The 18,794-nt window shown below is 40.4% G+C and overlaps 1 protein-coding gene across 2 annotated transcripts; it reads right to left on the bottom strand.

Annotated features, from left to right (window-relative positions):
• Positions 1 to 93: 93 nt before the first annotated feature.
• Positions 94 to 15,776, bottom strand: LMAN1 (lectin, mannose binding 1). Of its 2 annotated transcripts, none has more exons than XM_061355610.1 (14): positions 15,515 to 15,776; positions 14,333 to 14,487; positions 14,138 to 14,245; positions 12,735 to 12,796; positions 11,878 to 11,977; positions 10,636 to 10,759; positions 10,213 to 10,271; positions 9,469 to 9,601; positions 8,575 to 8,768; positions 8,393 to 8,463; positions 5,022 to 5,175; positions 4,262 to 4,383; positions 2,936 to 2,991; positions 94 to 704 (listed from the first exon to the last, which is right to left on the bottom strand). In XM_061355610.1, the coding sequence occupies exons 1-13, from the start codon at positions 15,723 to 15,725 to the stop codon at positions 2,955 to 2,957; spliced, it is 1,530 nt and encodes a 509-aa protein (XP_061211594.1). In that variant the 5' UTR covers positions 15,726 to 15,776; the 3' UTR covers positions 94 to 704; positions 2,936 to 2,954. The 2 variants fall into 2 exon arrangements, with proteins under 2 accessions (XP_061211594.1, XP_061211596.1); XM_061355612.1 differs by having other exon boundaries at positions 2,923 to 2,991.
• Positions 15,777 to 18,794: the final 3,018 nt, after the last annotated feature.

Genomic DNA, 18,794 nt, shown 5'->3' on the forward strand with positions numbered 1-18,794 from the left:
AGGCATTCAAACTCTCTAAATAGAGAGTAAAGAATGCTTCAGATACACTTGCTTGGATTTCATGGACATATACGCAATTAAAAGAAAAAAAACTTACTAAAAATATGCATCTTTATTCAAATAATGTTATCTCTGAACTCCAAGTGTCAATTTACATTAGTCAGAAACAAACATATGACAATGTCAGCTGCTTGAATTAGAGAAAAAAACCCCAACAGTAGACAGTATTTGGTGTTACAGTAATTGATGCATTGGTAAGTGTCAAATTTTCTTCAAACAGGAAGTTAGGCAATTTACAAACCGTATTGTGGGTTTTACTTTTGAAAGATTCAGGTGTGACTACATATACCATACTCTGACCAGTACAGTGAAATTCTCTTGTTACTGCCAAATATTTGCTACTTAGCATTCACACTTCAAGTGCTTATTAGAGTTGTTCTCCCCCGTATTGTGAAACTGAATTCCAAGGTGTCTTCTCCTAGTCCTGAAATATTACTTGGTAAGAATCAAACATACTATAAGTGTTAAAAGAAACTTCTAGTAGCCAGCTGTAACAGGAGGCTACTAACTGACTAACATTCTTACAGTACAGATTTGTTGCTATCAGTTCAAGAACAGACAGGACAAAATTTGAGCTGGGCAATTGGGAGCTTTCCTTTGATCCAGTGAGCGACAAGGCAATTATGGAAGTTCCAAGGAGACAACTGTGAAATGAAGCACGAAGCAAAACTGTCAGTTTTTGGTTGTTACATATTGGACCTTCTGCTCCCCAATACTGAAGTTTCCTAGTTGCACATGGGAGATGTGTCTGGTCAATTAGTAGCAAACACATGAGTGGAGCCTCATACTGAAGAGGCAGTTGCAGGTTGTCCCCCTAGACACCATCCCCAGCCTTATCTTTCTGAAAAAAGACACAACAGCATGGTTGTGCTCCAGCATTAAAAGGAAAGTTCTATTTGGATAAATTCACAGTAACAAAAATACAGGCCTTCTCCAATCGGATGCATTAGAGCTGTTCCTCTTATCCCTGATATATGCACCTACTTAGACATAAAGTTGCTAGCCTTTCTGTACAAAGAGCTTTGCAAAGCCTGCTGTGAGAGAAGGAGGTCTCTTTAGATGTTGCACTGATGCAGGAAGGTCTGCAATTGAAAAGAACAACACTCCACTTTCAAAACTATTTATGAAAATATATTAAGTTTAGTTACAAGAGTCAGGGTTGTAAGAGCTTAGACTCAAGGCACCTGTAAGTATTTGCTGGTGTTTAAAGTAAGGATTTACCCTATTTATCCAGCAAGATCAGCCTGAAGCAGTGGTTTCTGATTATCACAGCAAAATCTTCTCAAATTCAGAAACGAATCTATAAAGCTATACCACATACAGCATACTATATTCTGTAGCTATGTAAAGAGGCATGTAGGCAGTTTTATTGGTATAGCACAGACATCCACTTTTTGGACACAATAATAACATGATATTTTGCATAGATTTATCGTTTCTCCAAGCTGACAGGCACAATACTGAAGTGCTCTTCATTACAGCAAATTTGGCAGCATGTGTTGCACCCCAAGGGAGTGTGGGAATGCAGTAGTAGTATGCTAGATTCCAGATAACTTACGCAGATTTAGACAAATGGATTAATAATTAAAAGCGAAATATCCCAATGCATTTGTGTACTTTATAGAATTAGAAAAACCCAAACCAAACCCCCCTATTCTAGCTCTACACCTGAACAACCAAAGGACAAAGTCACCAGAGATGTGTAATCAAGGCAAAATGAATTCATTTCACATTCCCAATCTGGGCTGTCTGCTTTGTTTCTTTCCTGAAGCAAATGTTCATCTGATAAGCAGTATCAAACACACATGTTCAGTCTCACGCTTTTGACACCAAGCAGGAATTGACACACAATACTGGCTCTACAATAGCTACTGGACTAACAAACGTGTCTGAAACAACAGCCTGTGAAGAAATGGGTTAAACACTCAATAGCTGTAGTTTAGAACAGTTGCCATGTCAAGACTTAAAGCATTTGTATTTGATACATGAAAGACAGAAGACAGCTTTATAAGACATATATACACTAAACATACCCTTAATAAAAACAGATCTGAAGAGGTACAAAGCAATGATATCTTTGCTGAAGAAGTTCCACAAATCTCCAAGTAGAATTACAGACACACTTGTAACTATGAAAAAGAACTCAGTCCACAATATTCTTGAAGAAACTACTTTATCATGTTTTTTCTCACTACCTAAAACCAAAAACCCCAAATAAGGAGACAAGCCTTTATTTGCTTGTTCCGTATATTTTGTTTTCTATGTCAGGTATCAACAGCCAGACTGTTAAAGGTCTGTCTTTGTGTCCACATATTAAGAAATGTTTAAATCTGTAATTCATGAAGAGTTAGAATTAACATAGTAATTCTTAACCTGTTAAATCCAAGTGTCAAGAAGTGTTTATAAAAACCACTTTTACAGCCCCTTCAAAAAACCAGAGAACAGTTGGGGTTGCTTGGTTTTTCTTTTTGTTGTTGTTTTTTGGATGTGTTTTGTTTATTCGCTTGTCAGGACACTTAACAGGAAGGTTTTTGCACAAATCATACAACTGCAAATCTCTTTACGAACAACCAAACCCAGGTGTTTCAATTCCTTCCTCTGGAGTCTTAACAAAAAAAGAGGAATATGGCATTTGCCTTCCAGTATCTATGAGAAGTTAGCTGAAAACACAACCTAGATAGGGGCCACAGTCTTCCCTTACCTAGCATTTGTTCTGCTGCTCCCCAGTCCATTTGTAACTTTAGCATTAACAGTTTTAAATAGGAACTCATTTTGTTTAACAAAATTCAATAATTTACAATATTGAAGTATATCAAACACTAAGTTTTCCCTCATTTATAAAAGTTTTCTGTGCATACATACTGCTGTTACGCACACACAAAGAGAACAGGTCATCAAAAGAACTTTTTGGCTGCTGCTTCTTGTTGACTCCTGAAAGAAAAAGCAGAAGAGAATTCATGAAGGACTTCTAGTATAAAGCTAGCTAACTGGTTTAAATATTTATTTGAGGATTAAAAGACTCCATTCCTTGTCAATAGAGACTTAGGGAAATCAAATATAAGTTATACCACACAAGCAGGGTACATTTTTTCCTATTTACAAAGACATTAGTATCATCGCTTTAGTTCCAATTTTGCATCAGACACAGAAAGAAACAAGACATTCCAGACAAACCAGAAGCTGTGAAAGAACGTACAAAATGACTCTTAAAATGTTTGAACTAAAATTTTCTAAAGCTTCTCTGTATCTGATTGCTCTAAAAACCATCACACAGAAGGAAACATATGCAACCAGAGTGGAAGCATTTACTTCAAATGGGATTTCCTTTTACTTCTGGCACAGAACGTATTTATTTTCTTAGTGGATACTGTGGATCAGCCACACAGATGCTAGAATTACAAGGGCATCAAAAAACTAGTGGGGACCCGGTTCTTGCTTGCCTTGCAAGCCATCATTTCAGTTGGTGGAATAACATGACATATGTAGGAAACACACACTCTCCACTTTGTGGAGAAAGAGACACACAAAAACTACTGCAATCAGCAGCAGTAATCTTATATTAATATTAGTTATCCTTCCAGAGAGGTAGCAAACAGCATTTTTCCTTCTAAGGGCAAGGCAGCTGTTCTGGTCCCTGCTCCTTACCCCGATTAGTGTCTGTGAGAAGCAAGAAGGAAGACTACCAAGCACATAAAATAAGGAAAAATCACATCAGATTTTCCTAAGATATTGATAAACTTCAGTGAGTCCAGAGGACCACAAGGGTGGTGGTCAAGAGCTGAAGCACATGCCTGAATAGAAGGGAGGGATGGAACTAGGCTTGTTCATGTTGGACAAAAGGCAGCTTCAAAAGGTCTAACATGAGCTTTCCAATACCTGTAAGATGTTATTAAGGAGACAGAGGCAGTTTCTTCACAAAGACACACATCACATGAGACAACATGCAAACTGAAACCAGTGGTACCTTTTCCATGCTTGGAGGTTAAGATCTGAGCAGTCTAAACACTAAGCAACCTGTCTGAATTCAGTGTTAAGCCTCCTTTGAGCAGAAGACTGAACTAGAGACCTCCCAAGGTCTCTTCCCATCTGAATGATTGCTTGTTTTAAAGATGATTAACATAATCTTACCATTGCAACTTTATTTCCAGCCAGAAGTTCTAAAACCATTTGCCCTGTTGTCTTTAAACAAAAAGAGACTTACCTATACATGATATAACTGATGAATAGCACTGTTTGCACTGCTACAAAGATAAAGAAGTGCATCGTAGATAAGCACGATGGAAATGGTGGCAGTTCTGGACACTTTGATTTCTCATTAGATGGCTAAAACCAAAGAAAAACAATATTTGAGAAAAGAGCAGACAAGACATGCCATTAAAAGACTGCTACATGCAAGAAACAAAACAAGGTCTTTAAAGCATGATATAAAAATAAGAACAAGCAGTAAACAGGCAGAAATGACACTACCCAGAGGGGAAAAAATAAAAAAATAAAATATTAAAAAAAGCACCTTCTATGGGATCACAAGCTCATTCAACTGCTACCTAGGCTAGACTAAGATGCTCTTGAATGTGAACACAGTCATCTTTCACACTTAGGAGACCTTAAGTGAAGTCTGCCCAACTTTCCCGATTAAAGCTCTCCCTTCTGTGCAGAAGCAATAATCTCCTCTGTATAGAGCCGTTAAGTAGGGGGACAAACACATAAAAAAGCACCCAGAAAACCTAATTGCTTGACCTTGTTTCCACAGGAAATTAGACTAAAAACCATGCTCTTTGTGCAAAACTTCTCATCAAGACACAGATCATGCAGTTAGGTCAAGGCAGTGCAGTTTTAGCAAAACAGCTTAATAAAGGATTAATTACGCCGTAAACTGAGTGCTGGCTCATCCTAGCCTTTCACTAACAGCCAAAAAAAACAAGTATTACAGCCATGCTTTACGCTACCAGCACATAAATTACCATATTTCGTTGTACTAAATGCTCAATGTCCCTCTTTACTACATGAAGGTGTTCTTTGATGTCATTGAAGTGCTGAGTTGTTTCATAGACTCCGGCAGCAGAGCCAGGATGTTGAGCACCACTGATCAACCTCAGAGTATCAGCCACAGAATTTCTGAAACAAGACAGACACAAAACATTTCAGCATAGAAAAGCTTCTCTACAAATAGCACTTCCTCTGGGCACCTTTTGGGCCATTAAAGTTAGTCTGAAATAGAGTTGCCCCAAATCATAGAATAGCTAGGCAGAAAACATTTTATCTAGTTTCCGAAAATACCTATCAGGAAATAATTCCTTAATCAAACTATGGGGTTAGGCAGTTTCAACTTGTCCAGTGCACCGTCTCTCAAAGTCACGTGGAGAACAAGATCTGGCAAATATTCTATTGCTAGACATCTGCTTTGCCTGACTGATGAAGTCTAAACCGAGTGTTTTATCTGAGGCTCTTGCGAAGGCTTTAGGATAAGCAGAGTTTAATGCAATCTTTAAAGAAAACCAAAAGCTATTTGAAAAATAAATAAATAAAAGCAGTCATATAAGAAATAAAAATAAAGAAGAGGCTTTAGGGATAAGAAAAGATTTAGATACATCCTTGCTTCATGATTATCATTTATACGAGAAACTCATTTCTCATATGCATTGTCATAATACTTAATATTGTTTTCATGTGAATTCATTTTCCTACTACATCAAATCAAATTAAATCTGTAAAGTTCAGGTTCCATAACTAATTTTGTTTGAGGTAAACTAGTCAATGAGAGGAAAACCCCTTAATCTCTAATCAATATGTTTATATAATTTTTCCCTACTGTGATGTTTCTTTTCAGTTGCAAAGAAGATTATTCTACAGCTAAAATATTTATCATGTGAATGTTAATCTCTCCATTATTAACAGAGCAAACAAAATAGATTGTCTTTGGATTTCTTTTTAATTTACTTAAAACTTCACATTTTGTTCAGATGAGAGCTTACTTCGATGCCTTCAAGATACAGTCCTAACTGTACAGTGGTCAGCAATTTGTCATAGTACCATGGAGTGGTTTGGATTGGAAGGGATCTTTGGAGATCAGCTAGTCTGACCCTCCTGCTGTGGGCAGGGACTTCTTTCAATGCCTCAAAAGCCCATCTAACCTGGCCTTGAATACTTACTATTTTAACTGTCACATAAAGGAGATGAAACCAAAACCAACCCAACACAAAATTAGTGATTTAAACGGATCATATCCATTGTGAAAATGGCTAGTTAAGGTTCAAAGAAGCTTCATAAAGATGTTGCCCATCCTTCAGCTTTGTACCAGCTGCTCTTCATGCCACTAAAATTCAACACACACAGCAAACCCACACGCACACACTGAATGCAAAAAACTCCTCATCCTGTCCTAGCTTAATTTAGCTTTAGCCAGAAATTATTTTACATTTTTGTCTCATCATGGTATAGATTATTTAAAAGTAATTGGATTAATGTTTACCTGTACTTTTAACTGGTGTTATAAAAACCTATTTTAGATGTTAAGTTTTCCACTCGAAGGCTTCTTTCTTAAATAACTCATGAACCACCATCATGACCACTGCCTAATAAATGCTGATCTCAATTCTGCCTATCCACACCCACCTCACCGTTTACCTTGCCCCACTACTTTTAGTGCTACAGCACTAAAAAAAAAGTGTGATACTCATTTTATTCTTTGTGCTCCTCATACAACCATGGCTACGAAAATACAGAAACCTGCATACCCACCCTCCCTCTGACAGATCCAGTGTCTCTTAAAGGCAAAACAGCCTCCCTAAATAGATACGCTCTGCATCAAATTTAATTTACATTTACTTTTGCATGAACAATACCATGCTGGCAGCTTCTATTGTATGAACATGCAAGATTCTTCTGTAACCAGATGATTAAGAAATCCACAAATCTTGACAAGAAAATTACTTAGACACTAAGTCCTTTTCCTCCGGGATGACCAGGAATGCAACAGCGGGCTGTTCATTTCTCTCTCTAAATAAAACATTTCTTTAATCTAAGAAAAATATTAAGATGATGTTACGCAAACTCATACCTAATAAGTAGTCACTAAAAGGGCAGACTGCCAGCGTTAACAAGAAAATCTAATTTGCTTGCAAGGTATAAAGATTTGTCAAGAATATTAACATGAAAGCTTTCGTGGAAGAACAAATGCAAAAATGGAAGCACTCTAATCTTCATCCTACAGAAACCTGACCTACTTAGATAAATCACAAGAGCTGCCCTTGAACTAATGCAGGAAAAAAATCCCCCACAACTGTAGGAATTGTTTTTCTCCTTACTCTAAGCCCAAGGTAAGAAACGTTTTAACTACTATAAATGAAGGGTTAAGCCAACTTTAAGCCATTCCTGCTAAAGGCAGGAACTGTAAAACATCTTGGAAGCAGTACACAAGCGTCCCTACCAAACATGAGAATTTTCTCCAATCCACTTTACAAGTATAGCACTGTCAAAATAAAGACTTCATCTGGAGACATAATTTGAATCAATCCATTTTAAAAACTGCATCTTAAAAAGCAAAATTAATAAGCAATTGGGGACTTGCAATCGTCCCTGCAGATACACAAGTTCCCTGAGGAAGTTCACTGGCAGAAAGTCCTCCAACAAAAGAACAAACCAACCGAAGAGAAAGAGCCCACTTAATCTGTAAGAAATGGGGACAAATCACTAAAGTGGTCTATACACTGCACTGCCACAACTAAACCAATACATTTCTGTCTTCACTACGCAATGTGACAGCAGTTGCATATTAGAGTGCTTTTTTCTTTTGCCAGGTTTTTTACACTAAAAAAACCCTCAAATATATCTCATAATATTTTCTATACATAATATTATCCATTCTATTAATATAATGATTAAGTGGGGTTATTAATATATGAGGAGTAGACTGAGTATATTGACAAGATACCTTTTTCTTTTTTCAGGTTCACTAGCTGTAAGCCCAGAGCATTTATGCTCATGTTGTTATCAATACTCCTAAGTCAGAGCAACAGATGACCACAAGGTAGCAGGTTATCACATTAGCAGAAACGGATTGTTTTTAAAGGGAATAGACTTAACTGGAAAGTGGAATATCATGACAAAAACAACACAAAAAGAGGCAAATTCAGAGCTCAGTCACCCTTGGAACATGAACTTGGGTTATTCTAGAAATCAGCTGTGTGCAGAAAGTTGTCACTAAAAAACTGGCACAGAGAAATTTCAAGTTTGTCAGTATTCTGACATTCTGACTGAAATAATAAATAGGATGTAAAAGGTGGAAAATAATACAGAAATCAAGACACAGCCTTACTATTCAGAAAACACTTACCTTATTTCATTTACTTGTCTAACGACCTCTTCTTGAGTTTTCACAACTGTCTCAATCTCTTGCTGGGAAACCTGGTGGGTGGAGGGGGGTGTGAGAAAAAGATCAACTATCGTGGAAAAAGCAAATCAATCGTGCTGCTGAAGTTAGGCTGACAGCAATGACAGCTTGGGGTTTTTATTTACCTGCCCTTGTTGACCTGGCAAACCAGCTCCTCTTTTAGCAATCTCATCTGTGACTAGAGAGACGTATCTCCTTTGCTCATCCAGAATCATGTCCAATTGCCTATTCAGCTGCTTTATTTCAAGATGAATTCGATTCTGTCCCTCAAAGATTTGCCTCAGTTCACGATCACTTACAGTTTCAAAAAGATCATCCGCTGATAAGGAAAAAAAAGCACAAGAGTTCTTACATATAAGCATTCTTCTTGCATATATGCATTGTGTCATTTCTCTTGTACCCCTCAAGTTTTCACACAAATATACTTTTTTCCCTATAGTTTGTTATATCTGGTGTTCAATTTTTGCTATTACCATAGCAAAGGAGACTCAAATGGGACCCAAACAACTGAACAGAAATAAGCAGGCATTCAAACCCAGACTCTACCTTAGAGTTCCTATTTCAATACTGGGGAAATATGCAACATAGAATGGAAACAGGATGCTGCTATCTTTCTGTAAGCTAGCACTGTGCTACCAACTATCCTTCAGAAGGAAATTGCAGATATTAAGTAATAGGTACTTTTTAGAAAAAGTAAGCTTTAAAATATAGCTTGAAATAGAGAGTGACTGCACATTTGAGCTTCTCCACAGCTTCAGCAACATCAGAAGAAGAAAGTCCAGAAGACTTTCATCATTCCCAGCATGTTTCCACTTGTTTGTTCTAGTCTCAAGCCACCCATGACAACAGGGACTTGCTATTTAATAAAACAGTTTACAAACAAAAGACCAAAGATTATTACAGTAGATAACACCAGTAGGACCTTAGTAAGACCAGTCAGAGCATCAGGTCCCAGTTCTGAGTATCCTGGAAAGCAAAATGTTTTCCTTGACAGGTGAAAAATGGCTCAAATAACCTGCCTGGCTGCCCTTGCACATCAGGATGTTCCTTTTGAAATTCTTCCTTCTTTTTATCCAATTCTTGTTGGAAGTGCTCAAACTCTTCTTGATACTTCTCTTTATCTTTCTGAGGAATTTCTGCGTCTGGCATTGGCTTTAAAACATTGGGGTGGGGGAAGGAGAAAAAAAGATGTTTTTTCATGGTCTCTACCATTCATACATAACTTATCCTTAAGCAAGGCTGTTGGTACTTCAGATTTGAAGACACAACACAATTACCAGAACATTAATTCATATTAACATATTAAGTTGAAGTGAGTAAGCAGACATTCCTCTGGAGTCCCACAGCTTTTTCCTGATATATGCATACTTTCTGTGATTAAAAAGAAACCAAGTTTTACAAGGATAGATGTTGTTAGGCAGTACAGACTGTTCTAGAGATACAAGAAGCTGAAGGCAAGAACAGATTACTTGCCCATTTACCAAAGTGTACTTTTCGATTTGTATTCTTTGCATGTTTTGATTCAACATCAGGATTTCTGTCAATTTGGTGCTGCTTCAAGAGCTCTGGTCTTGAAAATGGAATTATTACTGAAACATTACACTATTAGTCTCCTTTTTCTAAAATGGATGACAGCACAGCTACATGCCAAAATCCTGAAACAGGGGTGACAAACATGGCTTCAGAGGAAACACCATCATCAGGTGCTACATACAAGATATATACAGTAACATATTGTATTAATTAGGCATAAAGATGCTTACTGCTTCTTTGCCAGGCTCTGTCAACTGGAAGGTCAGAAAAGACAGAACATCGTGATCATCTGTATTCAACAAAACAAAAGCACGCTGTTAATTGCTACTGTTACAGGCTACAAATCCTGGTACTTCTCAAGCACAGCCTTGCACTTGCAAAGGGTCTTCAGGCAACAGCATCCTCCCAAAGTCCTCCCAAAAGCTTATGCAGTGGGAAATGAGACTGCACATCTTTGTCAGGATAAACTGAAAGTCCTGCTCTGGCCAGGAAAAGGCCTAAGCATACCAGTTATCTGGGAATGGGAGAGTTAATTACATCATCATGGTCAAAAATTCGTATAACGCACCAAGACTAGCAGTAAAAGCAAACACACAAAACCCTATTTCTTGCAAGCCCCCACACAATTTGTCACAATGTTTAACATTTTCTACCTGCAAGTCCCCCTGTTGCTGCAGATATTCCAAAATAGCCTTGTGATGGCAACACCATATCTTCCACTTTTGCACAGAATTCATAGTCTTCTTTATCCGGAGTAAAGCCATTATTAATCAATACCTAAAAGGATAAACATGTAAATTTTACCACATAAATCTATTTGTGTTAATTGCTTTGTCAGTTTACAGTAATGGTCACAAATACAATTTAACTGGGTAATTTGACAGCCAATACTAGAAAGCAAAAACTATTTCTTTTCTGAAAGATGCTTTTAACAAAGAAAATGCATAGATGCACCTGCAGAACTGCTAGGATTAACAGCAACATTTGGACAGAGGAGTTCCTAGATAAGACATCAGGGACCAGGTACATTCTGGAAGTGAGCAGCCTTGGAGTCTGAAATTCCATTTTCATTCAGAAGTTAAATAGTTTTTACCATTACAACACAGTACAAGGTCCACCCTCTGCTAGGAGCATTCATGTTTACTTTTAGAGAAACTTTTACTATAGAATAACAGCTGTGCATTTTATGGCTAATACCTATGAATAGCACCTTTTCAGAGACTAAGAAACCCACACTTCGTAGCTGTTGCAACCCAGCACCATAATAACATTACTCTTTCTTTATCTAGAAGGAATTCACAATCATCCTAACTGTATTTAGGAAGTGTTGAAGACTCCCTTACAGCATTGTTTTCTATCTTTCATCTTCAAAGCCCTATTATTTCTTGGAGATGAGAAGCCTCAAGTAGCAAATTTAAATCTACTGTCAGTGCACAAGCTTCATTTTTTTTGTCACATTTCAAGAGCCTCTTACCATCAGCTACAAAACCCTGCACAGCTCGCATGTCAGCTTGAAAAGTACCACTCAACTCAAGGAGCTGCTCAATCCTTTAGCAGCTGAGAAACATGCTGGCTTTAAGACACCTCTACAGGCAAGTCAACAGCAAAAGAAGGGTGCGAGCACATATGACTTAGCATAACTGACTCCTAAGTAACACCAGAGAAATCAGCAATATCTACCAAGTCAGCTCCTAAAACTACAGATGCACTAATGTAGCTTAAAACCTGCCCAGGGTTTGAACGCTGCACCTCCTTCCTACTTCTGCTACCAAGCTCCACATTTTCAAACACACCAGAATTAACATACAGGGTCTTTGGGTTTTCAGACACTTGCAACAATCTCACACTTAAACAGCTAAGAAACAAACATAATGATGTTATTTCACAGTACTTACAGTCAGGGTTTTTTGGTAGTATGTTATCTTTACTCGAACAGGATAGGGCTTGTTACGGAAGTCCCTCTGACAGGATGCCAATGCTTGTGTGGAACCATCACTATGCAAGAAGACAACTTGCATAAAACTATATCTTATGATTTATCAGCTAAGACAAAAAAGCATCAGTGTATCACTAAGCAACATCATGGTAGTTTGTCAATATGTAGGTTTTTCAAAAGCTGTCCCACAACTGCACTGTTTTCTGAAGTCTGAGATCAACAGTACTGCATGTTTTACACGGACACTACAGCAGCAATGGGGAAACTTGAACACAGGGGAAATCTCCAAGGTTAGAGATATTCCCACACCTGTGAACTAAGAGAGAAATAAGCTATATTCTGGACTGCACTAATGAAGCTAAATACAAACTGAGATGGAAATAAGCTGTAGTCCAGACAGCATCAACTAAGCTAGACACTTCTCAGAATCCAAAAAGATGTCAATTGTGCTGTTGACTATAAACAATCTGAAATCAAAATTAAACCAATTAATTGCGGTAGCAAGCAATTAGCTTTCAGTCACTTCTGTCAGTTGTTAGCTGTGTGTGGAAGACACCCACAGGTAGTGAAGAGGCAAAAAGCCTGTACTTCCATTTATCTGAGTTCCTTCATCCCAAAGGACACATACCATTTAACATCCGTCAGTTGCCAATTTCTGTGCTGTTACTGCCATAACACTGTTTTAACAAATAGAAAAACTCAAACAAAGGAAACAAGGTTTCACATGAAAGAAACTTTTACAATGTTTAAGAGTTTCATGCAACATTTCATCAATCAAAAGCAAACATCCATCATTAATACTAAAAATAAACTTACTTCTGATGATCATATAGAAGTTTACCATTGTTGCCTACAACAATCACTCCAGGATTGTTTTTCTAGAAAAATAAATAGCAAAAAATGGAAGTTAAATTCAACATGAAACAGAAGCAACATCACCGATAGCCTTTCTGCAATAAAGCACCTAAAGCCATTACACTACAGACGGAATTTCTTCATTGTAGATGGTATGGGGCTATGTTCTGGATTAATGATAAAAACCAGTGTGGGCAACACAGCAATGTCTTAGTTATTGCTGACACAGGCTCAAGGCCTTTTCTGCTTTTCACACCAGTGAGTAGGGTGCAGTGCAGGAGCTCTGAGAGGACACAGCTAGGACAGCTGACCAAGGAATATCCCAGCACATATAGCATCACGCTCAGCAATAAAAGCTGGGGGAATAAGAAGGAAGGGGGGACATTCAGACTTATGGCATTTTGTCTTCCCAAGTCATCATTATGAGGTACTGGAGATGGCTGAACACCTGCCTGACAGTGGGAAGTAGCAAATTCATTTTTTTCTTTGCTTGATCATGCAGCTTTTGCTTTGCCTATTAAACTGGGAGCATCTCAATCCACAAGTTTTCTTACTTTTAGCCTTCTGATTTTATCTCCCACCCCATCACAGAACAAGTGACTGGCCATATGGTGCTTACCTGTCTACAAGGGTTAAAACCATGATATAAAGGAATACACTCTACCACTACACAGATTACCAGCTCTTGAAAAACACCAAACAAAACAGACTTCAAGAACTCAGAAAATAATGTCCTTCTCAATTCACAATGGTGGGGTAGGGGAGTCCTTTATCTTCAAAAAGGACTAAATCGCAACAAAATTGTGGTTCTTTTCCTTCTGATAGGTTGTGACAACAAAAAAAAAGCAAGAGACACACTATTGTTAAAGTTTCTAAGGATCATGCTGGAGTTGAAACTGGAAATTCAAAACAGCAACTGCCATCCCCATCTGCTACAGATTTTTCACTGCTGAACTACTCAAGGAAGATTTGTTCCAAGAAAAAGAGCATCTCTGAAGACAGACAAATTTGGTTTTCCGCAGTGCCATATTTTGTTATAATAAGCCTCTTGCAAAGCAGACATATATCAACATTTCAAATAATGCATGGCCATTCCAAATTTCAGCTTATACAGTTACATACAGTATTTCCCCTCCAAACGTGACCTATGCGTCGATGTTCAGAGAAGGTACATTATGTGTTGCACTTCAACTTGCAAGCTTAACAAACAAGTGTAAAACAGTTGAGTAAAAATTATGAAAGGGAAAATTGACTATTTTAATTTATCCCTTCAAAGTGAAAGAAAATAACATCATCTTCCCCCCCCAATGATAGGTACAGAACAAGCAGGAAGAGTTTGCCAGAAGAGTCTTTTTTCAACTAACCTTTCCATCATTGTCAAAGGAATCAAAGAAAATTCCAACACCATTCCATTGATCAGCTGCCCCAAAAACAGGGCCTTCCAAGCCTTGCTCTTCTGTATACCAGATTGCCTATTACAGAAGTAAGAGTCACAAGTCAATAATCACTTTTTACAGCTTGTCCATTTTTTTTTTTCAGTTAGATCAAATTCTTAATACCAATCCATCAGCTCCAATGCGGCCTCTTCCTGTAACTCGAAAGGTCACTTCGACTTCCCAATATTCAAATATTGACTTAGTTTTCGTCCACACTGACCCTCTCTGGCTCTTCAAAGACGTTGTTATACGAATCTGATCTGCGCTTGGTATGGCATCTAGAAAGGCAATAACAAACGCCAGTTACATGAGAGAGAACATATTGCAAGTGCTTAACCAGCCAATCAACAGATCTTCTGAAGTCAAAGTTTTCTGGTCTCCTCAACTAGAGAACAGTTTTCAGAATCACTTTTTAGTGGACTGCTCAACCAGTTGAGAAGGGGAAAAACCCCAGCAACAAAACACACTTTTACCTGCAACAGCTTATCTATAGACAGCATCCTTCACGTCGCTTACAGCATAATGTGAAACATTAGTACAAGATTCACACTCATCATTAAAGCCTGTAAAAACCAACCGAACAAAAACCCAAACTCCACATTAGAAGTTCCTGCAGAGAAACCGTACCAAGGCAGAACCTTATGTACCCTGAATATCAACACAGTTTACAGGAGGGGGCTTTACAGAAGCCTAGATGCATTCTTAGCACAGTCACATCCCTGACCTATACTTCAATGGCATAAGCTATGCTCAGTGAAGCTCTATTTGCCAAGGCACGGTTTCCGTTTCAGGCTCTTACAGCCCGAGCGCTAAGGGGACCCGCAGCCCCGGGGCTCGGCTCAGGCAGAGCGCGATGCGGGCCCGCACTCTGCCCGAGTGACACATCAGCACTGCGCGGAGCGCTCCCTGGAGCGCACACGGCGGCGGAGCGAGCGCACCACACAGCACACGGCTGCCTTCGAGCCGCACGGTACGGGAGAGCTTCTGGCCACTGAACCGCTGGCACAGCCCCTCCTCTGCTCCCTGGGAGCTCCGTGCAGGGCCGCGGGACCCTGCCGAGGTGGCAGAAGGCTCAGGGATCGGGGGGACGAGCCCAGCTCCGCTCCCTTCGGGCAGCGGCCGGTCACAAGAGCAGCGGCCGGTCACAAGAGCCGCCGCCGCTCCCCAGCCGTTGCCTTGGCGGCCCTGTGACCCAAGCAAAGCTACCGGTCCCGCCGGCCGCGTCCACCTTCGCCGTGCCCCTCCGCTCCCCGCACGGCAGCAACACGGCCCGGCCCCGCTCGCAACTTGCCGCCCGGCACTTACTGCCCGTATGCACCCAGAACGGCACAGTCCCGTCCGCCTGTACCAAATGCGGCCCCTTGAAGCTGTACTTGTACTCAAAGCGGCGGTGCGGCAGAGCCGCTGCTGAGCCTTCCGCCGCCTGCCCGAGGGCCAGCGGAGAGCGGCTCAGGGCGAGCAGGGCACAGGCGAGGAGGGCCGCAGCCACGCCACCCCGCTGCGCGCGCGCCGCCATCTTGAGCCGTACTCCAGGACGCCGGGCATAGCCAACAGGGCGCCACGCGATTGGCCAGGCAAGGGGGCAGGGCAAGGGGCGGAGCGACGTCGTGACGCCACCAGCTGGGCCCCGCCCCCAGTCCGCCGGTGGGTGGCCGGGGCGGCGGTGCCGTGAGGCGGGGCGGTGCCGTGAGGCGGGGCGGTGCCGTGAGGCGGGGCGGTACCGTGAGGCGGGGCGGTGCCGTGAGGCGGGGCGGTGCCGTCAGGCGAGGCGGTGCCGTGAGGCGGGGCGGTGCCGTGAGGCGGGGCTGTGCCGTGAGGAGGGGCGGTGCCGTGAGGCGGGGCGGTGCCGTGAGGCGGGGCGGTGCCGTGAGGCGGGGCGGTGCCGTGAGGCGGGGCGGTGCCGTGAGGCGGGGCGGTGCCGTGAGGAGGGGCGGTGCCGTGAGGCGGGGCGGTGCCGTGAGGCGGGGCGGTACCGTGAGGCGGGGCGGTGCCGTGAGGAGGGGCGGTGCCGTGAGGCGGGGCGGTGCAGCATCACAGAGCAGGGGCGAGTGTCAGCTTTGTTTCACTGGAGCAGCAGTCCATTTGACCGGTGTGCCCCTGTGAAATCAATGACTGAACCAACAGCTAGAGCTTCCCACTTCATTCTTGAATACCATGTGTTGCTCTGTCTTAACAGCCTCATTCCAGAAGAAACCCATTTCCAGGAGTGGGTTGTTGTTTTGGTTTGGTTTTGGGTTTGGGTTTTCTTTTCAGTTTCTTTCCACCCTCATGTTTTGCTCTGCCTTTTCCATATCGATTTGTTTCTGACATCACTTCTCCTTACCTAATCTGTGAGTATGAGCAATTAAAGAGTCAGTAAGTAGGTTCAGACCTTGCTAAAGAGGATGATCTTGGAGTCACTCAGGAGAGATTAAGTTCTTTTTTTTAAATGGTGTGCATCTACTTCAGCATGGCCGAAAGTAAAACCTTACATGTTCACTGGGAAAGGTACATTACCAGTTATACAAAGTATTAAGCAAATATATTGATTAGATGTGACATAAAAGCAACGTATTTCTGAGGTAAATTTTAGGAGAATTTATGTCAATTTCCCAAGTACTTTTGATAAGTTAATACTTGTTTATATAAAGAAGTACTTGACATTTTGTTTTGAATAGTGTCTTCCATCCAACTATGTTTTAAAATATCTCTGAATAATTTAAGAATTATGTTTTGGGTTCTTTTAGAGTACATCTGTGAGAAACGTTAAGGGAATTGGGAGTCTCTTCTTGGCAGCTAACTAGACACATAAAACTCAGCTGATTTTCTATTATTTAAAGATCGAGAAAGTAATTTTTCAGGTAAAAGTCCAGAACACTGGAGCAATGCAGTGTGCTGCAATTACTTCAGGAGGATAAAATAGTGTATGCATCAGAGATCCAAATAGAACAGCTTGAAGCCCTCTCTTGCCTACTTCATACATTTGACAGTAGTCTTGGAACTTATAATGACAATAAAATAACTGAACCACACTGAAAGAGACTAGTAAACCAAAAGCACTAGTTTTGAAACAAATCTCTCATACCCTCCACACACATAGGCAGGTCTGAAATTGTGCTACTTAGCAGCACTAGCAGTGAAGCAATACAGCATTTTAAGAGAACAGACGCTGTACTGCATAACTTTATGATGTTGTACTGAACTGTCTCAACTTATTAGAAGGTAAAATAAAATGTTATGCAGCTAGTTTTGCATATATCATTCTTGCTATCAACTGTTCTGTCATTTGACTGTGCCCCTTTGTTTTATATAATGCTTCATAGTGGCTTCATAACTGTCCCAGAGCATGCAAAACTCCAGAGTACTTGAGAGCAGTCCATAATCAAGAAACATAATCAAGGATTTCCCAGATCACCATATGGTTGTTTCTTAATTACAATACTGTCAAAAAGGAAAACTCTGCTTAGTTTGTATAATGACTCTGTCCTGAAGGGCTCCTCTACACTGCAGTAGTTATCTTGGTTCAGCTACTCGTTTCCCTCAGTCAAAGAAGAAAATGAAGTGAGCAAACCATATATGCATATGCACACATAACAGACTAGCACGTGTGTCAATATATATTTTAAACATACACTGGCTGAATGACAGAAAGTCTATGGATATCCAACTTCAAAATACTTGATTTAAAAAGACAGGAAAAGGCCAGTTTTCTTCATCACTTCTGTTTGTGGCACTCTCATCCCTCTTGGTGCCAAGGAGGTTTGAGTAATGCCAAGAAGTGTGACCCATACATATGAATGCACGTGTAATCATATAGCTATTCTGGGAAGCCCATAGCAGTCTAAGCTGCATGAAAAGTCTTCATTAAAGCCCATGTTGGTTGCAGTGCCAACTGTCAAGATCACAATGGTCTCGCTGAGATAGAGGTTATCTCAGAAAATACAATCTCTGCCAGAGATGCCTCTCAGCAAGCAAGTTCTACAAGTACACACTGCAGCTTGTAGGGTTCTGTCAACATGGACCTATTTATAATTCTACCAAGTCTCCAAGGTATTGCACTCCAGTTTTTTTCTATGGAATGCACTATACTAAGCACAGTTTGTACACCAGCACAGAGGATTCTTAGCAGTACATGTAAGCTACCTTCTTCAAGAGCATAAGCTGTCACTAAACTTAGCAAAATAAGTCTTTGCGGGTTAAAATTGCACATATTTGGGAAGATGGGCTAATATAACTGTTAGTTGAGGACATGACCCCATCACATGTTAAAATTTTGAAGTGTGGTCATAACCTAATGAGAGTTATGAGGTTCATGCAATAAATATGAAGATCAGGCCCATGTTTCTGAGCTGACAGTTCTCTCCCTTTGAAAGAAGGAAGGTTGCATATTTGTGTGTGCCACCTGGGTAGATGCTCACTCAGAAAAGCATAATCATATTTGCTGGAAGTTTCAGCAGAAACCCAAAGAACATGTGAATATATTATTGCTTTGTGCCTGCTAATCTCTCTCACATCTAGAATGCATCTTCAAAAGATACCTCCTCGGTGGGGATAAATTCTGTATTATCATAACAAATTAAATAGCTTAACTGTCTCTTGCCAAGCA

The sequence above is a fragment of the Neopsephotus bourkii genome, unplaced genomic scaffold, assembly GCF_033783945.1.
Source record: "Neopsephotus bourkii isolate Nb327-2 ecotype Australia unplaced genomic scaffold, CSIRO-AGI_Nbou_v1 NB_809, whole genome shotgun sequence".
NCBI classification, from domain to species: Eukaryota; Metazoa; Chordata; class Aves; order Psittaciformes; family Psittacidae; genus Neopsephotus; species Neopsephotus bourkii.